At 46.8% G+C, this 26,697-nt stretch overlaps 15 protein-coding genes and 1 non-coding gene across 16 annotated transcripts; 5 read left to right on the forward strand and 11 right to left on the reverse strand.

Annotated features, from left to right (window-relative positions):
- Nucleotides 1–23: 23 nt before the first annotated feature.
- On the forward strand, nucleotides 24–3,164 carry MET10 (sulfite reductase subunit alpha; the record flags this gene model as incomplete). Its single annotated transcript, XM_037283044.1, has 1 exon — nucleotides 24–3,164. One exon carries the CDS (start codon nucleotides 24–26, stop codon nucleotides 3,162–3,164), a length of 3,141 nt encoding a protein of 1,046 aa, XP_037138940.1.
- A 332-nt stretch (nucleotides 3,165–3,496) lies between these two features.
- SMC2 (condensin subunit SMC2) lies at nucleotides 3,497–7,009 on the reverse strand (the record flags this gene model as incomplete). The annotated part of the gene is made up of 1 exon (XM_037283045.1): nucleotides 3,497–7,009. One exon carries the CDS (start codon nucleotides 7,007–7,009, stop codon nucleotides 3,497–3,499), a length of 3,513 nt encoding a protein of 1,170 aa, XP_037138941.1.
- Nucleotides 7,010–7,273: 264 nt separating this feature from the next.
- Nucleotides 7,274–8,232, reverse strand: RPL2A (60S ribosomal protein uL2; the record flags this gene model as incomplete). Its single annotated transcript, XM_037283046.1, has 2 exons — nucleotides 7,274–8,034; nucleotides 8,229–8,232. The coding sequence occupies 2 exons, from the start codon at nucleotides 8,230–8,232 to the stop codon at nucleotides 7,274–7,276; spliced, it is 765 nt and encodes a 254-aa protein (XP_037138942.1).
- A 446-nt stretch (nucleotides 8,233–8,678) lies between these two features.
- On the reverse strand, nucleotides 8,679–9,524 carry RRT5 (Rrt5p; the record flags this gene model as incomplete). Its single annotated transcript, XM_037283047.1, has 1 exon — nucleotides 8,679–9,524. The coding sequence occupies one exon, from the start codon at nucleotides 9,522–9,524 to the stop codon at nucleotides 8,679–8,681; it is 846 nt and encodes a 281-aa protein (XP_037138943.1).
- Nucleotides 9,525–9,720: 196 nt separating this feature from the next.
- On the reverse strand, nucleotides 9,721–9,909 carry RPL29 (60S ribosomal protein eL29; the record flags this gene model as incomplete). Its single annotated transcript, XM_037283048.1, has 1 exon — nucleotides 9,721–9,909. One exon carries the CDS (start codon nucleotides 9,907–9,909, stop codon nucleotides 9,721–9,723), a length of 189 nt encoding a protein of 62 aa, XP_037138944.1.
- A 679-nt stretch (nucleotides 9,910–10,588) lies between these two features.
- Nucleotides 10,589–11,034, reverse strand: QCR6 (ubiquinol--cytochrome-c reductase subunit 6; the record flags this gene model as incomplete). The annotated part of the gene is made up of 2 exons (XM_037283049.1): nucleotides 10,589–10,882; nucleotides 10,948–11,034. The coding sequence occupies 2 exons, from the start codon at nucleotides 11,032–11,034 to the stop codon at nucleotides 10,589–10,591; spliced, it is 381 nt and encodes a 126-aa protein (XP_037138945.1).
- A 244-nt stretch (nucleotides 11,035–11,278) lies between these two features.
- On the reverse strand, nucleotides 11,279–12,793 carry PHO4 (phosphate-sensing transcription factor PHO4; the record flags this gene model as incomplete). Its single annotated transcript, XM_037283050.1, has 1 exon — nucleotides 11,279–12,793. One exon carries the CDS (start codon nucleotides 12,791–12,793, stop codon nucleotides 11,279–11,281), a length of 1,515 nt encoding a protein of 504 aa, XP_037138946.1.
- Nucleotides 12,794–13,199: 406 nt separating this feature from the next.
- On the forward strand, nucleotides 13,200–14,915 carry HIS6 (1-(5-phosphoribosyl)-5- ((5-phosphoribosylamino)methylideneamino)imidazole-4-carboxamide isomerase HIS6; the record flags this gene model as incomplete). The annotated part of the gene is made up of 1 exon (XM_037283051.1): nucleotides 13,200–14,915. One exon carries the CDS (start codon nucleotides 13,200–13,202, stop codon nucleotides 14,913–14,915), a length of 1,716 nt encoding a protein of 571 aa, XP_037138947.1.
- Nucleotides 14,916–14,960: 45 nt separating this feature from the next.
- On the reverse strand, nucleotides 14,961–15,902 carry RPB3 (DNA-directed RNA polymerase II core subunit RPB3; the record flags this gene model as incomplete). The annotated part of the gene is made up of 1 exon (XM_037283052.1): nucleotides 14,961–15,902. One exon carries the CDS (start codon nucleotides 15,900–15,902, stop codon nucleotides 14,961–14,963), a length of 942 nt encoding a protein of 313 aa, XP_037138948.1.
- A 177-nt stretch (nucleotides 15,903–16,079) lies between these two features.
- HG536_0C04430 (uncharacterized protein) lies at nucleotides 16,080–16,439 on the forward strand (the record flags this gene model as incomplete). The annotated part of the gene is made up of 1 exon (XM_037283053.1): nucleotides 16,080–16,439. One exon carries the CDS (start codon nucleotides 16,080–16,082, stop codon nucleotides 16,437–16,439), a length of 360 nt encoding a protein of 119 aa, XP_037138949.1.
- Nucleotides 16,440–16,553: 114 nt separating this feature from the next.
- TIM44 (protein translocase subunit TIM44) lies at nucleotides 16,554–17,825 on the reverse strand (the record flags this gene model as incomplete). Its single annotated transcript, XM_037283054.1, has 1 exon — nucleotides 16,554–17,825. One exon carries the CDS (start codon nucleotides 17,823–17,825, stop codon nucleotides 16,554–16,556), a length of 1,272 nt encoding a protein of 423 aa, XP_037138950.1.
- A 421-nt stretch (nucleotides 17,826–18,246) lies between these two features.
- ULP2 (SUMO protease ULP2) lies at nucleotides 18,247–21,243 on the forward strand (the record flags this gene model as incomplete). The annotated part of the gene is made up of 1 exon (XM_037283055.1): nucleotides 18,247–21,243. The coding sequence occupies one exon, from the start codon at nucleotides 18,247–18,249 to the stop codon at nucleotides 21,241–21,243; it is 2,997 nt and encodes a 998-aa protein (XP_037138951.1).
- Nucleotides 21,244–21,434: 191 nt separating this feature from the next.
- Nucleotides 21,435–25,187, reverse strand: SSM4 (E3 ubiquitin-protein ligase SSM4; the record flags this gene model as incomplete). Its single annotated transcript, XM_037283056.1, has 1 exon — nucleotides 21,435–25,187. One exon carries the CDS (start codon nucleotides 25,185–25,187, stop codon nucleotides 21,435–21,437), a length of 3,753 nt encoding a protein of 1,250 aa, XP_037138952.1.
- A 242-nt stretch (nucleotides 25,188–25,429) lies between these two features.
- On the reverse strand, nucleotides 25,430–25,502 carry HG536_0Ctrna6K. Its single transcript has one exon. It is a non-coding gene; the product is annotated as a tRNA-Lys (tRNA).
- Nucleotides 25,503–25,777: 275 nt separating this feature from the next.
- Nucleotides 25,778–26,140, forward strand: CDC26 (anaphase promoting complex subunit CDC26; the record flags this gene model as incomplete). Its single annotated transcript, XM_037283057.1, has 1 exon — nucleotides 25,778–26,140. The coding sequence occupies one exon, from the start codon at nucleotides 25,778–25,780 to the stop codon at nucleotides 26,138–26,140; it is 363 nt and encodes a 120-aa protein (XP_037138953.1).
- A 44-nt stretch (nucleotides 26,141–26,184) lies between these two features.
- On the reverse strand, nucleotides 26,185–26,595 carry EMC5 (Emc5p; the record flags this gene model as incomplete). Its single annotated transcript, XM_037283058.1, has 1 exon — nucleotides 26,185–26,595. The coding sequence occupies one exon, from the start codon at nucleotides 26,593–26,595 to the stop codon at nucleotides 26,185–26,187; it is 411 nt and encodes a 136-aa protein (XP_037138954.1).
- Nucleotides 26,596–26,697: the final 102 nt, after the last annotated feature.

Genomic DNA, 26,697 nt, shown 5'->3' on the forward strand with positions numbered 1-26,697 from the left:
GATTCCGATAAGAATAACTCAGGATGTCGGTTTCGTTTTTAACCAACCCGTTCGACGAACCCAGAGATCCTAAAAAGCTGCCTGCTTATGGAAGTCCCTCGGCTGCCATTGGCTCTGTGTTGTATAACAATGTGAAAACAATCTTCAGTTATAAGACGTTTTCAGATCCCGACCTACTGGACAATTGTTTGAAAAAATGGGCTACGAAGGATGACAGTGACGTGTTTTACCAAGAGCTAGATATCAGGGCAGGTGCAGGACTTGCTCCTTTGGGATATGCCCGTAGCTTGCCACAGCTGAACGGCGCCGCTCAGGTGGTGGGTATTGTTGCCCCGGGCTACGCTTTGCCGTATTTTGTCAATACTTTTCAGAAATCTGAGAGAGCAGACGTTTCGTTTTTCTTTAGTGTAGGTGCCCTAAACTATGATGAGAAATCCAGCTCCATCGGAAGTGATTACGTTACAGCTTTGGATGCAGCAGCCAAGCTAGGATTCCCGGTTGTAACGCCAGTTTCGTCGCATGAAGTGCAAGCCGTGTCGCTATTGGCTCTGGCTTTGGCTAAATTTGGTAACAATGGAGGAGCCTTGAACTTATTTGACGGTCCTCACTATGCCAAGTCGATCTCTGAATTCAGGGAGAAGGCTATTGAGGGTGAGTTGTTGAATAAGCTGGAGAAGTTGTTACCTCGGGAATCCAGCTTTGAAAGTGTCTTGCAGAGCTTCAACGAGGTAACGGGACTACGTCTCCATAATTTCGAGTATGACGGTAGTTCGAAGGCGGAAACTATTTTCGTCACATACGGTTCCGTTGAGAGCGAAGTTTTCAGGAATGCAATCAAGTACCATGGTGATGAAGCTAATGTAGCGGTGATTTCAGTCCGTGTGCCCCTCCCATTCGATCTAGAAAAGTTTGTTACTCGAATTCCGCAAACTGCTAAGAAGATTGTCGTCGTTGGTCAATCATTGGACTGCACTTCGTCAACTCTTTTGAGAAGGCAGGTGAGTGCTGCCCTATTCTACCATGGCAACAGGTCAGTTAGTGTATCGGAGTATATTTATGAGCCATCTTTCGTTTGGTCACCATCTGCTGTCGAACAGATTGTGGAAACATTTGTGCCAGGGTTCAAATCCTCGCTTACCGACCTATCTACAAAAAGCTTCATTTTCTGGGCTTCTGACAAAAGTCCCATCATTGATTTATCTTCGAGATTGGTTCATGCTTTGTCGTTGGTTGATGGCCAGACTGTCACCCTAAGAACGAAGTATGACAATATTGTCAATGCCGGTGCCTTCCAGGCTCAGTTTACTACTTCCCCCTCAACAGAAGGAGCATTTGTATCTAATATTGAGCAAGCGGATGTTGCCATAGTGGAGAATATTGCTCTTTTGGACTCCTTGCAAGTGGCAGCAACTGTCAAAAAAAATGGTACAATTCTGTTAGTTGGCCAGAAATCTTTGAAAGGCCAGGATGCAAGGCAACTAGAGAGTTATGTCAAAACTTTGGGAATCAGCGAATCTTTTTTCAAAACAGCGCACGATAAGCAGATCAAGGTCGTTGTTATAGACGCTGAGGCCATCGGCGATAGAGATGAGACCAAAGGCCGTACCCTTTCCTTTGTTATTCAGGCGGCATTCTGGAAATATGCTTATGGCTATGATGTTGCCGAGAGTGTCCGTCGCATCTGGAATTCGGCAGGCACTGATTTGGAATTGTTAGCCGCTGTTTTATCCGATATAATATCCAGTGCACTGGAGGAAGGTGTAGCCGTGATTCCTCACGAAGCCTACAGCGCTGTAGAAGATGTCTCCAAAGAGGAAGAGGATTCTAAATCAGCATCTGATCTACCGATATTTTTGACCGAGACTTCTTTCAGGCCTAACAATACTTCAATTTCTGAGCTGTCAGGAGCTCAATCAGCCTCAGATACGGATATTTCCAAAAGGTTGGTTTTCAGTGAAGCCTATGGAGTTGAGAAGAGGCTAAGACCAGATTTACCAGTGAAGAATTACGTCGTCCGAGTGAAGGAAAATAAACGAGTTACTCCCTCAGACTATGACAGAAATATCTTTCAGATCGAGTTTGACATTGAAGGCTCTGGGATGAAGTATGAGATCGGTGAAGCCCTCGGAGTGCATGCGAGAAATAATGAGGCGCAGGTTAAAGAGTTTTTGGCGTCCTACGGATTGAAAGAGAATGATGTTATACAAGTGGCCAACAAGGACCAGCCAGAGATCTTGGAATCAAGAACTGTTTTGCAAGCTTTCATTGAGAATCTAGACATCTTTGGTAAGCCACCTAAGAAATTCTACGAGTCTTTGATTGACTTCGCCACTGACGAAGACGAGAAGAAAGAGCTTCAAGAGATAGTTTCGGAGCCCGGTTCAGTACGTTTGAAAAGATATCAGGATGTTGAATTCTACACGTATGCTGACATTTTCGACCTTTTCCCTTCTGTTAGACCGTGCCTCGAGGATTTGGTAACCATTATTGCTCCTCTAAAGAGAAGGGAATACTCTATTGCTTCATCGCAAAAGATTCACAAGAATGAGGTTCATTTGTTAATTGTCGTTGTGGAATGGCTTGACAACAAGGGAAGGAAGAGATTCGGCCAAGCTTCGAAGTATCTTTCCGACTTGCGTGTTGGCTCTGAATTGGTTGTGAGCGTCAAACCATCTGTGATGAAACTGCCACCAAATCCCGAACAGCCAGTTATCATGAGTGGACTGGGCACTGGGTTGGCACCTTTCAAGGCGATCGTAGAGGAGAAGCTATGGCAGAGGCAACAGGGTTATGACATCGGTGATGTCTATCTGTATCTTGGTTCCAGACATAAGCGTGAAGAGTATCTGTACGGAGAGCTGTGGGAAGCGTACAAGGACGCAGGCATTATAACTCACATCGGAGCTGCTTTTTCCAGAGATCAGCCTCAGAAGATTTACATTCAAGATAGAATCAAGGAAAATTTGAAGGAGCTAAAGGTGGCAATGATTGATCAAGTGGGTTCATTCTACCTGTGTGGTCCAACATGGCCTGTCCCTGATATTACTCAAGCACTGAAAGACATTCTTGCCGCAGATGCGGAGGAGAGAGATGTAAAGATTGATCTGAACGCTGAAATTGAGGAGTTGAAAGAGTCATCCAGGTACATCTTAGAAGTCTACTGAGTGGGAAGCGAAACCCCGATCGCTAACTGGAAGGGATTGGTTACTGTAAGGGTGGGAATATGACTTCCGGGTTTTCTCGTTACTTATAATCTTTATCTTACTTTGAGTAGAAACAAATCTTCCTCTCAGGATATTTTCTTCAGAAACTATCGTCGTCTTAAAAGCACTATACAGAATTCTATCAAGGCTTTTGGAAGAGTCATGATACGGATTAGAACAACAGTCGTAGTTGGGTAGTATAAGCGTCAATGTTACCCATTTGCATACTTATACTTAAATGTTTATAAACTCTTAGAACAGGATGTGCTCGCAACGAAACGTTGACTGCGGTGTTACATGAGACCTACCACGGAAGTCCCATCTTGGAACCTTGTCCGGAATACCCTGTTGGCATTTGTGAACATACCCTCCTTTAGAGAGACCACAATGAACTGAGAACCTTTGAACCTCGTTTTGATAAGATGGCCAATGTTTTGCGTGTGGCTTAAGTCTAGCGCAGCGTCCACCTCATCTAAGATATACATAGGTGCCGGCCTAAATTGTAATAGTGCCATGATTAGGGACAATGCTACCAAAGAGCGCTGCCCACCTGAGAGCTCTATGAGGCTCTCTTTCCAGACATTGCCCAATTTAACCTTGACCTCCAAACCTTCAGTTACTTCTTTTCCTTCAATAGGCACCAATTTAGCGAAAGAATTGGGAAGAAGATCGGCAAAAATATTACCAAAATCAACCGTAACTTTGTTCCACGTCTTAATTAAAGTGTCTTTCTTATACTCATTCAGTTTTGCTATCGTTTCTTGAATCTTGATCTTGTCCTTTTCAATTGTGCTTATCATTGCCTTGAGCGAGCTTTCCTTCTTCTCGAGGTTCTCAATCATGCTCATAATGTTGGGGTTTACCTTTCTCTTTAGTTCCTGAAACTGCTCCTGCAAATATGCGAGCCTTTCTCTAGTCTGCTCAAGGTTTATTCCGCAGTTTTGCTGTATTATACCAGCTACAAGTCCCTTATCTTTCAACCAGTCATGGTCTCGAAGAAGATCGGATAGTTTCTCATGGATTGAGCTAGAATTGTTATTGTATCTGTTGAGATCATTTGTTAGTTTTTGGAGCTCCAATTCGAAGGTTCTCCTTGTTTCAATTTTATTCTTTATGATGGTGTCTAATTCATTTAGTTCCTCATTTATATGTAGAAGCCGTCTTTGCTCTTCCTTTAAATCAGCTCGGATGCTGTTTAGACTGTTTTGAGCAGAGTTCATCTGAACGTCTATTGACCTTTTTTGAGCTTCTAACTTCTCCCGCATTTGAGTCAGTTCCCGAATAGCTTCATGCGCTGATGAGATTTCAGTTGAAAGCTGTTCAGTATCGAGCTGCAGGCTTTGATATGCGTCATATACAGTTTCCACCTCCTCCGATAAAGATTCGATCTTTCCATGTAACGACTTCGATTCTTGCTTCAATTGCGCTAGCTTAGATCCCTTGTCATGGCTGAATTCCTCTATGTCATTCTGGATGGCTAGTACTTCGCTTTCATATTCTCTGACTGAGGAAGTTTTAGAATTGATTTCGATTTTGCAGTCCTCGATTTCTTTTTGCAACTCCCTGTTCCTTTTGATGATCTGGGCAGCGTCGTTGCCTTCCAAATCTCTCTGGGCCATTTTAAGCTTGTGATGTGCTAAGCTCAATTCATTTTGCAGAGCCTTGGTCTTCCGAAACGCTGCTTCCTGAGCATCTAATTTATCGGAACAAGACTTCAATCTAGTCTCCATTTCCTGTATTTGCTGCATCACGGCATTATATTTTTGGAGATCGATGAGCAAAGATGTAGTGTTGCTTCTGCTACCGCCAGATAGAGTACCTTCAGGATCGTAAACATCACCTTGTAATGTTATGCTTCTCGTGCGTATCTGTGGATGGAAAGTGACTTTTTTTGCCGTTTCTGCATCGTGGCATATTAAGCTATTCCCGAAGATAAATTGCATAGCTTTTGAAACGTCTTCCTCATAGCCAACCAAATTCAAGGCTAATTCTACCTTTCCCGGAGCAAGGTTTCGGGCAAGTTCAAGTTTTTGATTATCGAGTGTTCTTGCTGCTATCTTGTTCAAAGGAATTATTGTAACACGTTTCCGTAGCCTACCTCTCTCAAGCAGTTTTGAAGCAGTCTTCTCGTTATCTACAACGATGTTATAAAGCCTCCCTCCGGCGCAAACCTGTAAAGCCGTAGCGCTGTCGTAATTTTGCTCTGACAGCGTAAATAGCCGCGCAGCAACACCTTTGACCGATAGCGGATCGAACTCTCGATGCGGCTGAGAGTAAGTAAACTCCACATTAGCAACTTTTCGCTTCAGATAGGAACTTTCGTTATTAAGCTTTGAGAGCTGCTGTCTCAAATCACTCTGCTCTTTTCTCAAGTCGTTCACAAGTGCAGCATCGTAGCCAAAGTTCGCAATCTGTCTTTGGAGGTCTTCGCACATTTTCTGAGATTTCTCGACATGTTTTGCTCCTTCAGCCTGTTCCTTCTCAGCCTGCTGTAGTTTAGGAACATTTGATGCAAACTCCCTTTGCAAGTGATCCATCTTAAGTGTCAGTTTCTTTACCGATAGTTCACAATCATTCAACCTTTGTTTTGCTGCGCTCAATTGCTCGTTGTATCCTGCATCCGCGACGCCTGTAGACGACACACCGGTTTGTAGCGCCGAGAGCAACTCCTCTTTCCCCTTCTGCACATTTCTCAGGTCTCCCAGTTTCTTGTTGAGCTCCCGATACGTTTTCTCAGTCTCTTTGTATTTAGCTAACTTGGTTTGATATTCCTTTTCATTTTTCTCGATGGTCGACTTTGTTTGGCCCAGTTTCATTTCAACATCATTTTGGTTTTCGTTACAGATGTCTAATTGTGCTTTAGCTCTTGAAAGCTCATTGAGTAACTCACCTTCACTTTTCTCCAAATGAGAGAGCTTGCCCTGCTCGTCGATTTCCTTCTGCTTTGCCTTTTTCGTTTCTCGGAAATCCTCGTTCAGACTATCAATCTCATTTGAGATCTTCGCAATGCAGTCTTTCAGCTTCTCAGACTGCTCGCTGCTTGTTTTCAAATGCTGATCAAATGAGTCCTTCTTGCTGGCCATCTCATCATAGCTGAACGCATGAACAATCCGTTCAGTCTTCTCTAACTCCGATTGAATCTCTTGAAATTTGATAAATACTCTCTTCTCATTTCGCAATTTTTCCAATTTAGGTTCGATCTCTTCTCGTAGCAGGGATCTATTTTCCTGCAATTTTGCTTCCTTCTTAGCCATCGTTCGCTCAGCCTTGTCTTTTCTGTCTTCGAACATCTTCGTCCCAGCAGCCTCCTCAATGAGCGACAGAATCTCTGTAGGTTTCATGTTCAGCACTTTGGTGATCTTGCCTTGCATGATAAGGAAGTTTGGGTTGTTGATATTCAGTTGAACCGACTGAAACAACTGCAGCACCGATTGCTGTGGAGCCCTATGTCCGTTTATCAGGTATTTGGAAGTACCGCCAAGAACAACTTGTCTTGTAACTGAGATCTTGGAAGAGTTTGTGAAGCCAATGGGCGAGTTCGACTTGTCAGAGTTGTCGAACACCACGGTAACACTAGCCTTCGTCACTCCCGCCTGACCCCTCTTATATATCAGATCCTGTAGCGAGGAGGCCCTTACGGTGGTCATCGAAGCAATACCAAGAACGAAACATATGGCATCCAATATATTCGATTTGCCTGAACCGTTCAACCCTGTTATGGCATTAAATTGAGGATCCCAATCAGAGATTACCGTCCGGGTCGCATACGACTTGAATCCATCGATAATTAACTCTTCAATCTTCATGCTGGTGGCAACTTGGCCCACCCTAGGGGACCAGATCTGCTTGATCAATGACCTGACGCTTCAATAGTTAACGTAAACAAGGCAGCGGGCCTCGAGCATCCTTCAGGTCGGGTAACAGGAGATCTTATTTCGAGCTCCGTAAATCACTTAAAGTGTAATACTATAGAGCCGTTCTACTCTGTAAGCATGTTGATTTGAATTAATGTAGAAAAACCATTAAGATACAAAATGACTATATGAGGGGAACCATACCTTTTATATAATCTAGTCTTGGGTCTTTTGAGAACCACGTAGCAAACCAGTTCTTCTGGCAGCGATCAAACCAGCCTTTTGACCGGAAACAGCACCTCTTGAGATGGTAGAAGCCTTACCAATATGTTGATGGTTACCACCACCGTGAGGGTGATCAACAGGGTTCATGGCAACACCACGGGTCTTTGGCCAGGAGTTTCTCTTAACCTTGTACTTGTGGAAAGCACGACCAGCCTTCAACAATGGCTTGTCAACTCTACCACCACCGGCGACAACACCGACGACACCTCTGGCATCGGAAGAGATGACCTTCTTGGCACCGGAAGGCAATCTAACTCTGGTCTTGTTTTCATCTGGGTTGTGACCGATGATGATAACGTAGTTACCGGAAGCTCTGGCAATAGCACCTCTGTCACCTGGTCTTTCCTCAACGTTGGAGACAATGGTACCTTCTGGAAGAGAGGACAATGGCAAAACGTTACCAACGTTCAAAGAAGCCTTCTTACCAGCGTAGATGAATTGACCGGTGTGGACACCTTCGTTGGCAATGAAGATTTCTTCACGCAACTTGTACTTGTATGGGTCACGGAAGACAACCTTAGCCAATGGAGCACCTCTACCGGCATCGTGAACAATCTGCTTCACAACACCACGGATGTAGCCATGACGTTCGGCGAAATCCAAAGTTCTCAACTTGGCAGCACCTTGTCTCAATCTGGTGTGGGAGGTGAAGATGGAACCAGCACCCTTTCTTTGGTTACGAATAACTCTACCTGTTCACAATTGAAATGTCCCTTGTTAGTACACATGTTTCCGAGTGTCGATCACTTTGGAGTGTAATTTCTACGTTAGTGCCGAATTTCAGTGGTAGGTATTGAAATAGTTCCATTGAAGCTTTATTTCCCATCATCTGACTCTGGCAGGCCCTAAGCTATTACTCTCATCTGTTTGTCGTATTTCCACATACCCATTGCGACTTGATCTTCTGGTTTCTTATCGACGTGACTAACGAAGCCCACTAAATGGCAACTTGTATCTATAGTATGAAATATCAGACTTGATGGTTGTGCTTACGAGTGGTGAGGCCAGAGCGGGCATGCCGGCTGGTAGGAGCGCACAAGGGAGCCAGGGTAGAGCCAGCGTAGGCGAACCGTTGCTAGAAGGAGCCCCGGTGTAAGAGCTAGAAGGAGATCGGTCTAGCGCGTAGGGGGAGCGTCGTCAGCTGGTGGTGCGACCTGAGCTCGCGCGGTCTGGTAAAATCAAAAAATTCGGTCCGCAGATACTGTACGGATTTCAGATAGGTGTGTGGGTGGCGAGAAGAACAGTACAACAGAAAAGATGTCACATTTCCGTTTTGTGTCGTTCAGTTAAATTAAATAGCTAGCCAAGGTGAATATAAAAAGCATAATTCAAAACTCTATTCATCCATGTTTTTATCAGATTCTGGCTGCTCCGGAGATTGTTCAACAATTTCCTTTTCAGCAATGACTTTATCCTTCGAGAGCTGTTTTAATTCTTCAATCTTGGCTTGATAGGCAGGTTTGATGACTATCCTTTTACCTAGTAGCTTCTTCTTCTGCAACGATTCTGAAATCTGGCGGCTATCCGCATCTGTCTCGAAAGACACTAAAGCAGCGGTGAGATGGCGATGGATCTGGAAATGCTTACTTCTAGTAAGCTTAGTTCTGAAGATCCAGATCTCCTGTGGATTGAAATCCTTGAAATACTCACGAAGGTCTGTGTCAGTGACACCCTTGGGCAAATAACCACAATATACAGTATCTTCACTGAATTCTGACTCCTGAATGACGTCTGCCATAGCTTTCTCTTCATCTGACAAAAGTTCAGGCTCATTCTGTTGATGAGATACGGACACTATAGACACCGGGTCAGTTGATGGGGCCAGTTCTTTCTCTTTTGCAGGTATATTGAGCCTGAATCTTAACAAATGGTTTCTCCGCTTCAATCTTTTGTTGACGTTTGTGGGGGAGTAGGGCACATAAGGCTTCAATCTCAGTTCCCTTCCCTTGAAAGCCTTGCCGTTCAAATTGTCGACTGCTTCTTTCAATTTTTCAGAAGACTCAAACTCAGCATAGGCAATTCCCAAGGGACGTATGTGATTGTTTCTGAAACCGCGAACTGTTTGGCTGGGAATCAACACAGAAACCACCCCATAATCTTTGAAATAATCAAACAGCTCCGTCTCGTCTGAAGAGAAATTTAGATTGGAAATATAGAGCCGAGTGCACTCAGTGGAGGACATCTTGAATCACTTCTCAGCTTCTGATGGAGTTACGCATGTAGCACATCATTTTGTTAAGAGCATATTAAATAGACTCGAATTACTGACACTCCGTGCGCGCGCTGACACAAAGTCGCAGTCGCGGGTAATAGTTTCGGAAAAGGCTAAGTTTAAGACTATTAAAGATATTTATGCAACTAGTGTACTATCTTGTAGCTTATTTCTTAGCAGCACGTTCAGCAGCCAAAACTTTAGCGGTACCGTGCAAAGCGTGTTTGTGGTTTCTTCTGAATTTTGGATCAACGCCCTTCAAAGATGGGTACTTGTAGGTCTTTGGCTTCTTGATACCGTTTCTGTGAGCCTTTCTAGTCTGGTTGTGAGCGGTATGGTTCTTGGATTTAGCCATTTTCTATACATCAAACAAAACAGTTAGTAACGCGATTTGTCTTGAATATAACGGAGCTTGCAAAGCTCGTTGCCCCAATCTGTCATACGTACGATTTGTCCTTTCTAGGTGTCTTCAGAAGCTCCTTCGTTGAATTGGCCGTCTCCTTTGAAGATACACTGTAACAGTTATAACCTATGTTGCCCAGTATGTCACAGGAAGCGAAGGATAGCACACTAGCGTGTGTCCCATTGCACGAACTCTGCGGCTCCCATCGGCCATTCTGCAAATTGATGGTTGCAGCGCATGGCGAGACAAAGTTGAGTCACTCACGAAGCCGCCAAGGTGCCGCCAGGAGCTGTGTAGATTTGGTGCTGAACCCGGAAAAACTCGTAAAGACTGGGTGTACGGATGTACGTCCAGATGTACGGAAGTTTGTGACTGCAATCTCCGTTACCCGGATTTTACCAACTGCAAACACATGCGACCGCTAGTTATCACCAGAATTGGCTTGGTATCGGTTGCTTCAGCAAGCTGCTGGTGCACTTGGCGCGTGTATGAATATGCTTTAATAAAAAGGAGATTTACATAGACTTCGTGTTGCTCTTTCTTTTCTTGTCTCTGTTCATGATCGGGAAATGACGGTCCCGATGGGCAAAATTTTGTACATTACTCGTTGGTTCGTGAAGTTTCCACTGATTCACTTTAACTTGTTGAACAGCCTTGGCGCAACACAGCCGTCCAAATAGTGTTGCAAATGGAAGAATTCCTCCACACAGTCTTCTTTGTATTCTAGATCTTCGTAGCCCGGCTGTTGCTGTTGCAGCTGGACTCTCTCGGCACACTCCATGTAATGGTGGACAACTTCCTTACCCTCGGGTGTTTGTTTGCACTCCTCTCTCAATTCGTCCAGTTGGTCAGCAGCTTCTTCTTCTTCTTCTTCTTCTTCGTCTTCATCCTCATCTTCCTCATCCTCGTCGTTTTCCTCGTTCTCCTGCGACTAGAGTTAGTAAACAGACATATTTAGCGCACTTGGACATCGAACTCGCTTAAACATACTTCTTCTACATCGTCTTCAGCCTTGGCAACTGTAGGGACAAAAGAGTCCTTAATCTCCTCAAAAAACTCAGTGACTGCAGTGATCATCGTGTGAACCTTAGCCTTGTAAACTATATCGCCAGCGGTACCCAACTCTCTTGAGATTCACTGCAATATATAAATTCTCGTAAACAAGTTGGTATTATATCGGCTTCAGCGTGGAAAATAGCCAGGGAGAGAAAAAACGATGCGATTTCATTGGCCCTCGAGAGTGAACATCAGTCACGTGATACTTTCAAAACTGTTCATTAAAACACGATAAACGCTGTTAAATACTGGTATTCATTAGTGGCTATGCCTTGTTGGATGCATTCTTCGTGGCCAGCAGCTGTCTTATGTAGGTGCAGGCCAATTCAACCGTAGTGGCCTTTGACGGGATCGGTATCGACTCCTTCAGTTCCGGCGGTAGCAGCGAGCTCAGATCTGTCAGCGCGCTGTTTAGACGGTTTCTGCGGCCCTGTTCGGCCACCTTGTGTACTTCTTTCTTTGACAGCTCGCCGTCGTCGCTGGAGCCATTCCCGCCGGGCAGCGAGGACGACGAGACGGTCTTGCGGTTCGCGGGCCGACACGCGGCCCGCCTTGGCTCCTGCACTTCGTCTATCTTCGGGGTCAGCGACGTTCTCCCGTTGGGCTTCCACAAGGGCTCCTGTTGCTGGTGGTGGTGATGGTGGTGGTACAAGGTTGGCTTGATCACCGGCGATTCAGTCGCCCTGAGCACCTTATCGCCGTCGCCCGGGCTGTTCGCGGGCCCCAGCTCCTTGGGGCTGATCGACTCGTCGTTCCTGTACGCCGGCTTCGAAGTAGAGGGCAGGATGACCTTGGGGTAGTTCGCGAGCGCGGCCGGGGTCATGCGGGACTCCGGCGACGACGTGGCGCCTGCTCCGCCGCCCGACGACGACGACTTGGGCGTCGGCTCGTCGTTGTGCCATTTCGACCCGGCCCGGTCGCCTATGCTGCTCTCGGGCAGTCTGAAGATCGCGTCGTCCCACGCGTTCGCGCTCGCGTCCGTATGCAGCACGGGAGAGCTGTTCTTGAACTGCTCCGCCGCATACTGCCGCCGCGAACTGCTCGACGCCGCCGCAGGCTTGATCCGCGGGCTGTTCTTGCTGATCTTGGCGCCGATACCCGCCGTCGCCGAGCTGTAATGCTTCTTCTTCGCCCTCCCGCCACCAGAGTTCACCTTCGACAGCGACGTGATCGTCGACTCCGGCAGCGCAAAATTCACGATCGGAGCCTGGTCGATAGCGGTCAGCGCTGGCGAGCTGAGCGGCGAAAACTGGCTCACCGCGCCCGGCTTGCTCGACTTCCTCCGCAGGCTCGAGAGCGAAGTCGTCGAGCTGCTCGCCATCGAGCCGTTCAGAAACGGCGTCGTCGTGGTCGTGTTGGGACCCGACCCGGTACCCGCCTGCGGTAGCATGAACGGCGTATCGTACGTCCCCAGCGACGTCGACCTCGTCGGCATCACCAGCGGCGAAGAGATCGGCGAAAACACCATGTCCGGCCGCACCACCCCGCCCTCCGCGCCTTTGTTCGGTATGCTGAGCGGCTCGATCCCGGGCGCGCCCGCCTCCTCTTTGGCCCGCTCGCCGTCCCGCCGGACAAACAGCGAATGCGACAGACGGTCTAAGTCCTCCATTGCGTCCGGCCCCCAGTGAGTCGACGACGACGATCTCGTCGACTCTCGTCCCTGTAGCGTGTGGTCGTCGTCATCGCCCTCTCCATGGTGCCCGTCCTCATGCAAATACTCGTCAACCTGGTCCAGCACGCTCCTAGATGCTCCAGGAACGTCCAACATCTCGTCGTGCATCTACTGCCACTACCACTGGTTTCTCTCCAGCTTGGACGAAGAAACACCAACTCTAATCACTATTCGAAGATCGCCAGAAAACGAACGCTAAAAAAGAATGAAAAAAAGTATGTGACTAGCAGTACTTTACTCGCTTCATAGAGGGGAACCAAAAATCCCCCGGAATGGACCTACACCATATCTCTGCACTACATACTACCAGACGTACCGTTGTTGCATTGTGTATACGCTCGGTGGCAGATAGTTTCCCGTTCCGTCCAGAAAGACAAAAAGCGAACTCAGTCAGCCACGTGCGTCGCCTGCAATTTAATTTCCGTCTCCGAGAGCGCGCGCGGCGCGCCGCGGCGCGCTCGGCGGCTATTTCAGCCGCTTCTTGCCGTTGATCTTGGAGATCTCGTGCTTGGTGATGACGAGCCCGTTTCGGGTCGACTTGCCGACGGTGTGTATCTTAAGGCCTCTCTGGCGCCTCTTGTTGGCGAGAGTCTGTTTTTTCTTGATGCTGGTCCCGATGCGTCTTTCGATGTCGTTTCGGTATGTCTTGTCGATCTTGCGGAACTGGCCCCGTTTCACGCTGGAGAGGACGACTCCTCCGTCGCGGGCTTCTGTTTCGTGCTTCTTGATCCTCTGCAGGTGTTTTTCGACCATTCCTTTCCTTATCTGGATCGGTATCTTTTCCAGCTTGTTCAGCTTTGTCTCGCTGCCGTTGGTGGCGGAGAGCTCGCGCAGTCGCATCTCGAGGGTGCGGGACCTTGCCTTGCCCGCCAGGGAGTCGTCTGTGTGGAGAGCGCTCAGCAGGTTGGACTCCTTGAGGAATCGTTGCAGCTCGATGTCGTTTTTCAGGTTTTCCCTCTCCAGGTGCTGGTCCTCGTCGTCGCTTGGCGGCGGGTGGTTTTTCTTGGCTGCGCGAAGCGGCGTGCCGCTTCGCAGCAGCCGTTGTTCCTTCTTGGAGGGCGGCACGTATTCATCGGCAGGCCCGCTGAATCTTATCACTCGCGGTTGCGGCTCCTGTTCGCTTTCGACGTCGCTCCCGCTGTCCTGTTCGTCTTGTTCGCTGTTGCTGTCGGTTTCGGGTTCGGCGCGGTGTTTGGTCCTGTCTTGGAATCCCATAGACTCTAGGGAGCCGAACTGGCGCTCGAAGGCGCTGCGTTGGATCTCGAGAAGCCGGGCGTCGTCGCTCATCGTGTCGACGGCCGTCTGCTGGTGCTGGTGCTTAGGCTCATCGCAGTGCAATTTTTCACTGGGGGTCCAGGCTAAAAATTGCGTGTCACAAGAGACGGTCGCGCTGGTTAGACTTGGCACTGCACCTGTAGCAGCGGTTGTGGCCGGAATGACTAGGTTTGTAGGGTGCATTGACCTCCATAACGGCCAGGTCAAGCAGATCGTGGGCGGCACTTTGACCGAGAGCGAGCAGGAGGCTCCTAGGACGAATTTTGTGTCGCAGCACTCGTCGTCGTACTACGCGGGCCTGTACAAGCAGAAGGGCGTCACCGGATGCCATGTCATCAAGCTGGGCCCGAACAACGACGAGGCAGCGCTGGAAGCGTTGAAAAGCGCTCCGCAGTTTCTGCAGGTCGGCGGCGGGATCAACAACTCCAACTGTCAGCAGTGGCTGCGGTACGCAAGCAAGGTGATCGTGACAAGCTGGCTGTTCGACGCGGAGGGCCGCTTCGAGTTGGGAAAACTGGCTGAAATGGCCAGGATATGCGGTAAAGACCGTCTGGTCGTCGATTTGAGCTGTCGCAAGAAAATGGACAACGGAGAGTCCCGCTGGATAGTCGCGATGAACAAATGGCAGAAGCTCACGGACCTGGAGCTCAGCGAACAGACTTTCCGGTCGCTCTGTCGGTACACGGACGAGTTCCTTATTCACGCGGCCGACGTAGAGGGTCTGTGTCGCGGCATCGACGAAGAGCTCGTGGCAAAACTGTACGAATGGACCAGGGAGCTGCCCAGCAACGTCAAGATCGTCTACGCGGGCGGCGCCAAGAGCTTTTCCGACTTGGAGCTTGTGGAAAGGCTGAGCCGCGGCAAGGTGGATCTGACTTACGGCAGTTCGCTGGACATATTTGGCGGTGACCTCGTAGCGTTCGACGAATGCTGCCAATGGAATGAATCTCATTAGTTATATCATGTACTTTTACAGAATTGTCAGACTTTTTTTTACAAATCACCACGCCTCGTCGTAAGCACCGCTCCCGTTGCCGTAGGGTATTTGGTCTTGCATTCCATCCATTGCAACGTCCGGGGCGCCCGGCTCGCTAGTGCCGGGCATGCCGGCGTGCGCCGCCGTGGCAAAATTAACCCTATCCTGGTCCATCTGATTCAGCGCGAGAAGTATCGAGGCGACTTTCTTTTGAAGTGTGTCGATGCCCCTCAGCACAACCTGATCGGAGCTGATTGACCCGACCGTTTCAACGTTCATGTAAAAAGTGTTGGCTTTAGCTGTGTAATCAAATGCATCGTCCTTGTTCGGTGGATCTTCGTATTCGCTGTTTTTCGACGCGGGCCATTCCTTCGCGATATCCTGCTCGTACCAATAGTCTGTGTGTTTTAGTTTGTTCCATGGGTCGTATTCAAACTCTATGGCGGCTGCGGGACCCCACTTGGCGTGCTCCTTCGCTATGCCCTTCTTTGCCACACACTTCATCGACAGCTCTTGGCCCTTCCTCAGTTTACAAATCAACACACCGTTCGCCTCTTTATCCTGTATGATGGGATGCCCTATATTGCGTCCCATCAGATTCGAAACGATAACCAAGTCCTTGGCGTATACGTTCGTTGTACTTTCACTCTCGCCAATCGCGTGTAGCGTCAATACCACCGAACATTTGTCGCAATGGTCCTCGCAGAAACAGTCGCGACAGTATTCCAGCTGTTCGATGTCCGCACTTTGGAGAGGAATCAGCCCCAGCCGGTGGGCGATAAACTCATCGGCCAGAACCGTAGTATTTGTCTCAATTTCAACAGAGTCTATGGCCAACGTCGGAATCTCGGCAATCATTATCCTACGCAGAGAGTTGGCCAACGCCAAGTCGACATCAGACAGGATAAAATCCACATTATCTCTGGTTGCCTCTCTAATCTTCACTTGCGGACCTGATTCACTCATCACGGCAACTGAAACAACCTCCAGGGCTCTCTACTTGCTCGCTGTAATGTTGATATTTGACTAGTTTGATGATAAACTAGTAAGCTGAATAGAAAAATTGGGCGAAGAACCAGGGTCGCTTTTAACGTTCAAGGTAACACAGCTATACAGCTTTATATAAAGAGCAGTAAGGCCAAGATGAATGCCAGTTATGCTGTTCCAGATACCAGATTTGAGCAGACTTTCAGGAGAGCTTTGGCGAGAGAGGCGGAGAGGGAGAGGGCTTCGCAATGGAAGAAAATGGGTATAGTAGATCCTGTGGTGATCAGCCAGCTTCAGAAAGTGCAGCCACCTAAGATAAGCAAACTTGTGGTGTGCAAAGTGGTGGTCCGTGATGTAATACTGATGCCGCTCGTTCAGGGTTTGCTTTGGACGAGCATTTTGATCTTCATGAAACCTTGGTTGCGGCAGGTGGTGTACCAGGGCCGCAGGCTGGGCAGTTCGATATATAAGCTGGTTTTGGGTACCGATCTTGTAAAAGCCAAGAAACGTATATGACTCTTCTATATTATACAGGATTCATACCACAGCTGATCATTCAATGCATTCGTTTACCCTTGGGCTGATTGGTGAGCTATTTACAAAATGCGGAGGGTGGCGAGCTGATGGCGACTAGGTGAACTGTCTGGAGCCGCCGCGGACGAACTCCAGGATCTTCCAGCCTTCAGTCTCCTCATCGTCGATCTGCTCCGGATCACGAGTGAAGACCATCGCGTACGAGCTCATCATGATGTTGGACTCGTGGCCTGCGGCCACTTCGCCCGTCTTTGCCCTTCTGTAGAGGTGGATCTCCTGCGCTCTACATCCAACAACCAGCACAGGTATGTCCTGTGGAGGCAGCATCTTGGCACTGACGATCTCTACGCCCCTGATGTCGAGAATACGGCCATCGGCAAACAGTTGCTGTTCCCTGAACGCCTTCTGTTGAGCGGCATAGACGTTGTATGGCGCTTCGCTGAGCCACTTTTTCAACACCTTCTCGTCTCCCTTGACGTAAGCCTCTAGGATCTCGGGAATGATGTACTCTCTCAGATGTTTGGTGAAAGACTCGTTGCTGAAAGTAGTGTCCATCATCTTGAACTGGCCCAAGACACGAGCAGCCTCGGTCTCCGCGAAGAACCCGCCGATCTTGCCGAAAACCTTCCTCAAGAACACAATCAAAGGGTTGCCACTTTCGTCCCACAGTCTGCTCTTTATGCGATGCAACGCGCGCCCAACCAGCGTCTTTTCCTTAAAATCCTCCACTTTCTTCCCAAACGACTCCTTAGCTGCAATGTTGGTCGCCACCAGCGCTGTTCCGGCTTCTTCGTTCCCCTTCACGGCTCTGGTCCGCTTCCCCGACAACAGATCCTGCTCCCGCTTGAGTCTTCTCTGCTCTTTGGTCAAAAACCCCCCGTACCGCGAGCTGCTTCCGTCGTCCATCACTTCGGACACGTCCTTGTAGATCTTGGTCTGTCTCACGGGTTCAAGACTCTCGTCAATCTTCTTCGCCGTCGCGGATGCCGCCTGTCTTGTGCTCTTGGCGATCTCCGAGTCCCACGCTCTCGCCGCAATGTCCTCCATCGTTTCCCCCGTCTTCTTCAGAGTCTTTCCCACAATCGTAGACCCCTTCTGCGCCCTAACGTACGCTTCCCGCGCTTTCTTGTACGCTTCCGATTCTCCCAGCTTTCCTGACGCATCCTGCAACGTCTTGATATTATCCTGCAACTCCTGAGACTTCTGCCACTCCTTCTTGAACGTCTCCCTGAAGATCTGGATCGGCGACCGCGGGTTCTGCAACCGGTGAGAACTGCTACTGAACAGAGCACGACTTCCTCCCAACACCGCGCCTCTCCGCGCCGCCACCGCCACGCTTCTCGTTCCCATTCCTCCTCCTAGCATCATAAACCTTCCAACGATACACCAAGCCCTATTCAGCCACTACAACCTTCCCCAGATCTGTAAACTGACACTCTTATACTGATCAACCTCTCAATTTCGCCTACAGTTTGAAAATTTTCTGTCCGGCCGGGCGCCACAATCCGGACAGTTTTTCAAAAAGCTGCTGCTTGCCGCCAATAAGCTGAATATGGCCATAGAAAGCACACTAAGACTCGACGTTTGGCTGCTTCAAGACTGGGAATTGCACAGTCGATGGCCTTGAGCCGATTGACCGCAGGCAGAGTGTCTCAGGCGGATTTAGGGCTCGTCGATCAAGAGATATAGTGGTCGTACGATGTGATCTGTAATATAAGCAGGCAATGGGGCTAAATGAAGCATTAACATGGAGTTGAACATGGATGGCAGGGCTGGCTAGTGCAGTTTGATGGGGGATCTGGGCCCGAGTGGTGGTCATCGAGGGTATATGAGACCAACAAAGCCTAGGAAGAAGTCAAGGAGCGCCGGACCAGGGCCTGTAGACCGCATCAGCGATGAAGACCGTTCGGGGACGAGACGACAAAGAGATGACGGTAGCAAGCTTAGATCTCCGTCGAATGGTGGCCCAAGCAGATACACGGACCGTCGATACCGTAGTGCTCGTGAATTGAATGCTGGCGACTTGTTGGCGAATTCTACAGGGCCGGATCGAGAACAGCTATGTGGCAAGGGTGAAGAGCTGGGGAGGATTCCCGGGCGTTCTGCGGCTGTGGGTTTGCTGGAAAGCACCGAGGGAGCTTACGCTGCGGTCGTCAAGTACTCGATCAGTGGTACGCTGAGTACTCTGGATGTCTGTGGCGATACCAATTACGAGTCGCAGTGTGTGTTGGATTTCTTCACCGACTCCACTGGCCCACGAGTGCAGTTTACCTTGGATAGGATGGAAAACAAAGACACGCAGATCGATATCTGCAGAGACTGTGCGGGAATCTTGGTCGACGAAAGCTATACATGCCTGGGGTTTATCCTTCTAGAGGCGAGGGGTCTGCAGTTGCGTGCAAGATACAAGGTTGGCGCTGGGAAGAGTGGGGATGTGCTGCCTACAACGGCGTTGCAGTTTGTTAGCAACGACACAAACAAGATTAAAAGGGTGCAGGAAAACTTGAAAGGTTCCTCCAAAGGTCAGGTTTGTATTCTTCCTACCAAGGAAGATTTAGAAAAAGAGCTACGAGCGCTGGGCTCGATTGAGCAGGAATCAATTCAAGAGTCTCCGACAGACACTGCTAACGAAGCCAGATCCAAGTTTCCACATAAGGAGAGGTTCCCGTCGATCGAGCGTTGGAGGGCCCGCTCACATTCGCGTTCGTCCTCTGGCTCAGTCTGCAGGGTCGTTGTTCCTTCATCGCCTGAGCGCGTACACATGCCGGGCGTCTCTCCGAACGCATTTTACAGCCGAAAGGGCAGTCTCCAAAAGCATGCATTCTCTAATCTGGATATTATCAGACAGACTAGAAGCAAAGCACCGAATCTAGCTCAAAGCAAACTATGGAATTTGGATGACGAAGGCGAGCGCGAGATTCCCGAGAGATTTGAACCACAGCTATGCTACAAGTTTGATGATGGGGCTTCCTACACAATCACCAATCAAGATTTCAAATGCCTCTACAACCATGATTGGATTAACGATACGATCTTGGATTTTTTCACTAAGTATTACGTGGAGAAGGCTGTCAGAAATTCGGTTGTCACCCCTGAAGAAGTGTACATAATGTCGTCTTTTTTCTACACGAAGCTGATAAGTGACCCCACCGACTATTACGGGAATATTAAAAAATGGGTTAACAACAGCAATCTTTTCCAGAAGAAGTACGTGGTGGTCCCGATCAATATAAATTTCCATTGGTTTGGTTGCATTATTACAAACCTGGACTCATTGAAGAGTTTTTTTGAGAGGCTGAACGATAGTGAAAAAGCAAAACTGAGTTCCAAAATAGCCTACACGGGCACGGTCACTAAATCACCAAGACCTTCGCCGGATGCTCGTGCAGCCGACATTAGCCACTTTTCAAGCCGAAATAACACACCTTCAGCAACTGAAGAAGACGATGAAGAAGTTTCTGTTAGTGCTCCCATTGTCAAGATTCTGACTTTCGACTCTCTCAGACAGACGCATTCCCGAGAAATAGACCCGTTGAAGGACTTTCTGATAGCATATGCCAAGGATAAATACTCAATCGATTTGGATAAAAGCCTTATCAAGATGAGGACCTGTGCAGTCCCTCAGCAACCCAATATGAGTGATTGCGGCGTGCATGTTATTTTGAATACTATGAAATTCTTTGAAAACCCTCAAGGAACCATCGAGATTTGGAGGTCAGCCAAGTCAAGAAGCAAGGCCAACACTAAGACAATAAACGAATACTTCGAGAGAAACAAGAGAAGCTCTGCGAGACGAGACCTGCGAGGTATTCTGTGGCACTTACAAAAAGAGCAAATCAAGTTAATGGAAGAAAACAGAGAAGCCAGAGAAGATAACTCTGATATTCATAAGGAGGAAGAGGAAGGCGACCTTGAAATAATAGAAGAGCTTTCAAAGCATGCGGAGGCACAATCGCATCAAAATAGTCAGTCAGCGGATAGACCAAATGAGTACAACTTACATCAACTAATGCAAACAGAGTCGCCTTGCGCAACCAAGGCATCTATCGAATGTTTCTCTGGTACTACAGATTCCCAGCATTCACCTGAAACAGGCAATAGAGTACAGGCAAATGAAATGCCAAGTGCATCGCACGTTCGCAATCAAATTGAAGGTGACTCTGTAAAAGGTAGACAGTCTCTGAGCCAATCTTTATCTCAAAGGAAATATCTCGAAAGCTCACCTATGAGATCATCGAACGAAGATACTTTGCCTGAGACTACCTCACCTTATTTTACGACTTCTGGCTGGAGAAGCGGGCAAGCTGCCAGGGATAACGAAAATAATAAGCGTCTAGTATCATCACGATCGTTGGAAAGATTAGATAACCACGAAGCTAAAAGACGGAGTTTTCCTTCTCCAGGACCCCTGGAGAAGCCTGACCTAGATGAAGAGAGTTCTTCTTCTCTCGCCATTGGGACAGGAACAAGGGACTCTCAATCTTCAGAATCCTCATTGGGGAATGGCGATATGGTCAGCCTATCCGATAATACGCATGATGATGACGTGAACTTGATAGGACGGGATACTTTGACTCAAGTCCAAAGAAATCTGGCCTCGGAATTGAACGGCAGGGTGTCAGATGAGGGTATTCCGGTCAGTAGATCTCTTTCGGATGCGCCACTCCTGGCGAGAAATAGCGTCATAACTCATCCACTTAAAGAACGGTGGCCTAACGGATCGGACAGCGACCTCGTCGACGAATTGTCCACACGCCATCAGATCGAAATGATTACTTCTGACTAGCGGTGGCATAAACTCGGAGAATTTTTCCCGAAGCGCTAGTTTATATTTGCATTATGGGTTTGAACCCGTCATTAAGCATATAATTTAATGAACATTAGCCTCAGTAGCTTAAACAAGCTAATTGTGATGATGAAATGAAGGATATATATATCATAAATATATATATTATGCAATAATTATGTATTGGAATCTCAGTCATCACTTCCAGAAAAGTTTTGTAAGGATCTACCTTTGGCGTAAACCTCATCCTTAACATTTTGCATGGCAACACCAAACCACTTCTTGGCTGCAGACACTCCTTGCCAAACAATATAACTGCTCATGATAACGTAGAGAGATAAGAAACACATATGTTGGGGTATAGTCCATTGAATATCATTTGATTGCGGCAGAAGCCTATAGCGCCATAAAAATCTCATTGGGGCGCCAAATGATGTGTAGTGATCCGAATGCAACAGATATTCCAAGGAAGAGAAGAAGACCCACGATAAGACGAGCGGCATGGTCGTGTAAAGAATGAATGAAAGTTGACCTAACAAATCTTCAGATATGATCTTGAACCATGTGAGAAATGGACGATGTCTATTACTTGCAGCTTTTCTACCAATGTATAAGGTCGTCAAATTCTCCAGGAATAGAATTGCTAATTCTTCAAATCTTCCATTCAATATGCGAGCTGGTGAAAATATCACCTCAAACTCTCTGAAATGCTTCCTTGAAACATAGCCTAGGCCAAATGTCCTTAGTGAACGCAGATTAAAGGAGAGCGTAACGTGGCGAATGGACATAACTGCAAGCATACAGACCACATAAACGACGAATTTTGTTTCCCCATGATTTAAAAAGTGTTCAATGGTAGCACGCATGTCTCGCGCCCGGGGAGCTGGGGCTCGCTCCAAAAGATTGTTATCATTATGCTCCGGCTCATCCAGGCCCTCGTTGACCACAGGAATAATATGGTCAGCTAGATTAATTCTCGACATTTTATAGGCATGATATTTCTCAAGCAATACCGATAATATGACTGCACCGGCGCAAACAAAAAATATGTCAAGCTGTTGAAATTTGGTTTTGATGAAATGCTTGGAGGCTTCGTATCCAAAATGAGTATTGGGCAACAATCCAGCAATGGGAACCAGGATAACCGCAAGGATAGCTGTGACAACATATTGGCAAAGAAGGGTTGTCAACAAAACTAGTAGTGATGCGAAAAGCCAAACGAAAACTAGCAACAAGAGGTATCTCGTGCGGAAATTTGGTGGAGTGTAAACTATCGAATATGAGTCAAACTCGGTGTTCTGCTCATCAAGGTACCCAAAATCGCCGGCATTGCGTTTATTACGCGCCTTAATAACCTCCAAATCTAATGGTCTTAGAAGTTTATCATCTTTAGTAACTGGAACGAATAAGGTCTGGACGTAGTTTCTGGAAACTATATCAGACGAGGGAACACGCATTAAAATACCATTTGGGATAAAATATGCGTGAACATTACGATCTTCCTTGAATAACTGCTTCACTTGATCCAAAGTCTTGGGGCAAGTGAACAGTTGCGGGTTGGATAGTTCAGCCTTGTGTTTAGCGAAGTACCTGTAAAAGAAATTCCGATAATGAACATGACCTCTTTCGATTGGAATATCGTGGCCAAGAATAAATGACGATAAGCGCAGTTTCCTTGCAGAGACGTCGAACGCGCGCTCCCAATATTTTCTGATGTATAGCTTGACGCTCGGTTTTGACTCAACGATTTGTTTAGTGATGTAAAAGGGTATCACATATATCATTGGGGCCCAGAAACTGATGAAGTTGTTAGTTGTCAGTAATTTCGAATTCAATAGTACGGGGAACAGGAACCTGGTGTGAAAGCCGAATCCTACGATAATGAAAACAGCATAAATAAACATCGAAAGGCATAATCTTGATATTTGAATGCTCATAGGATGAATCAGACTGTCATGCAATATTTTTATATTCGGATCATCAGGAGACCTAATAAAGAAGAGGACGCCTGGTCTGATAATGTGCTGTCTTATCATACCAATATATTTGGCGAACCAGTACATGTACAGAGTCCCGATTGTCCAATAAATGAAAAAGATTAGCGGTGGCCAAGCAGTGCATATTTGAGGAGCCCATAATTGTTTTCCTGGGTTAAGCAAGGGAGCAAAGATTGAAAAGTCCAGCATTAAGCCAGCCAAAACCGGAAAACCAGCAAGTTCGATGAAGAATAATGTAAAAACTTTAAAAGTGCATTTGATAGCAAACAAAATCTGGAAAAGGAATCTTCTGGTACGGTTTTTCATACCTCTTTCACGTCCATAGCCTTTACAAATTACCTCGGAGGCAATACTTATAAGGGTTATAGTGGCAATGTAGGATACTAACGCTGGAAGACTTCTTACAAGCATCGACGATCTTAGGCTGTTATTAGTGTATCCATCATAATAGTAAATCCAGGTGTCAACAATGTTGCTCGAAATCCCCGAAGCAATCTGCTCAAAATATGGAATGTTCCTTAAAGCGAAATGGTAAGGTCTTTGTAATTGAAATAGATAATACAGCTGAGCTAAGCCATGCCCAAAAATCCTGCCGAAAAATATTAGGATCTTCAACAGACCAAACCCTACGACGGTTGGTAACAAGTAAGCAACAGCCAAATAGGCTGCTATTACCACCTCGGCTACAATATAGTAAGCCAAAACGTTTGTAAGTTTCAATTTCAAATTTATAACAATCGGTGGTGGTACTGGCTGATTCATTTCATCTTCAACTTCTTCATTCATCAAACGATCTTCACCAATGTCTTCATCATTTGGATTTACAATGTTAATTGGTTGTCCATTTGCCAATTCGTTCTGTTGATCAATCAAGTTGTCAAATTCATTTTGAGCTTGGCGGTTTCTAAACGCATCAAAAGGCCTCTGGAAAGGAATATCAGTATCGTTTATATCCATAGCATTGTTCACTAGCTCATCCTCTGGTTCTTCATCATCTACTTCGCCCCCGTTAGAGTCTGAATCGGATATTAAGTTGTCCTGTAAGTTTGTCGCAGACGCGTTGGTAGTCTCTTCCTCGTCATTGTCGCTCCCCGTTTCTTGAGCGATTTCATTATTCTCGTTGTCTTCCTCATCCTCAGATTGTGCAGCTTCTTGATTGTCAGGCTGTTGTGTCACTTCATCTCTGGCCTTCATCAACCGTGCGACATGTTCGATCGTTTGCTCATCCATCATCGGAAATCTCTCCTTTAACTGTATCTTTATCAACTCTTCCTTCGTGAACTGTGGACCAATCTTGTGTAGTATCATCTTACCCATTACGCTTTCCCTCACAATCATGTCGTATTGAAAGTATAGGCTAATGTGAAGAATGACCACCATTAAGATCTGCAATATTGAGAACCTATAGTTCAAAGTGTACTGCAATAATAAGCTTGTATTGTCCGAAACATCGTCTCTATAACCATAGGCAATGCTCTTGTGGAAATCACCCTTGTAGGGTAGTTCGCCATCCAAAATTATCGTATAAAGCTTTCCGAAGAAGTTCCAGGTCAAGGGAATACCAAACAGGAACAAAACGGCTGCCAGATTCAAAGTTAATCCATCCTTGATGAAATGGAAGCACGAAATCATGCTTCTTCTCAACAGCAGGGACATTGGTATCCGATCTGGCATATTTTCCGCGTAGGTGGTACTGAAGTTTATAGGGTAGTGACAAATATCACACGTTGCCGTCGTACCTGGTTTGCTAATGTCTATATTTTTCGAAGAGATCCATTCCATCAAACATGATTCATGAATGTATTTGATCGAACCTTTGCATTTACACGGATGGAAAAGAGGATTCTCTTCACTTGCTTCACCTCGACAGATTCGACAAGTGGCTCCCATATGTATATCTGCGTCATATCCACTTTTTAACGTCCCCCGATCCACATCGACGTCCATTTTGATTCGTATCAACCGAAAGATGAGCAGCTAAAAATTTTCAAAAGAACCTCACTCAATCTAAAGCGTCTTTCTCAGTCGTCGGAAATCTTAGTTCACACTTGGAAGGTCGTTAGAGTTATAATACTCGTTCTCTGATGAACCGCCACCCATCGCATATCCCTACGGTTACGATTTGAACACAAAGACATCTTAAACGATAGAAAAAAGGTTTTGCAAAAAAAAAAAAAGCTTAAAAATTAAGCCCTGTAGGGGGCTCGAACCCCTAACCTTGTGATTAAGAGTCACACGCGCTACCGATTGCGCCAACAAGGCTCTTGAATTTGATGTTCAGATTATTTTAAATCTTCTACAATAGCGTGCTTTTAACTCTTCACAACCACTCCGAAGTGGATTAAGAGGTACGCTTGCTTCAGCACTGCGATTTAGGTCTGGAGTGTATTTCTTTGATACTGTATTTATCGCAAGTGTTTTTTGTGCTCACAGAGTGTTTGGATATACTGATTAAAGAACGGTGCGGCTGGACTGTTCATGGTTCTTGTGAGATACACTCCGTAACAAAGATCGTTTGAAGCTTGACATTCCAAACTATGTTGAGGAGACCACCAACCACATTGCAATTATCGCAGGACGATGTTGCTGAACTGATAGCTGAATTGGAAGAGGAAAAACTGCAGCTACGAATTCAATCACAACGAAAGAACCTGACACGATCGTCTGCTAGATCGGAGCCCCATACTGCTGAAGACAGGAAGCTGACTGAGCCCGCTAGCATAGATTCTTCGTTTCAGATAAGCCCCTTGGATGGCAAGAGGCTTCAGCTGGACCCGACCGATGGAGCGCCCTCTGCTTCTGTGAACTGGGCAAATCGCCAGAATGCAAGTATGACTCCGGGGGCAAATGGTTCGAATGTTGAGGGGAACCCATTTTTCAATGGTCAAAATAGAACATAGTAGATAAGCCTAGTAAAAGGGTATATTAGCGACATTATACAGTTTTAGATGTCTTTCTTCGCTTCCCATTCTTTAACTTGCGATCTCTTCGCTATGATATCGACGAAATTTGGTGTAAAGTTGACAGCGCCGGCGGGATCGCTGCCAATCAGGTTATCGACGTTCGTAGCTTTGCTCATTTCAATGTCTAACAGATATTGACCCTGCGTGAGCAATTTCTTGGGACCAAGTAACGGAAGATAGCTGAGCTTCTCGAATGAAAGGAATGAGCTCAATACAAAGATGACGAGACCAGCTATTGTTTCATAAAGTATGTCCTTTGGAATCCGAATAGAAGATTCCGATGCGCCATTCTTGGAAAATTTCACAATTTGGTGGAACTCATAGCTGGAGAAACCTGAATGCCCAATAAGTACGATTGACACTATAAGTAAAAGCTTCGATATAAGACCCATTTGCCTTTTTAGCCGTCTGATCTCATCCAATGCTCGATGGTGTTTATTACTAGCATTTCAAGGAACGCCGCGATAGAAAAATGCAAATGATACAATTATATA

This window comes from Torulaspora globosa, chromosome 3, assembly GCF_014133895.1.
Source record: "Torulaspora globosa chromosome 3, complete sequence".
Classification (NCBI taxonomy): Eukaryota; Fungi; Ascomycota; class Saccharomycetes; order Saccharomycetales; family Saccharomycetaceae; genus Torulaspora; species Torulaspora globosa.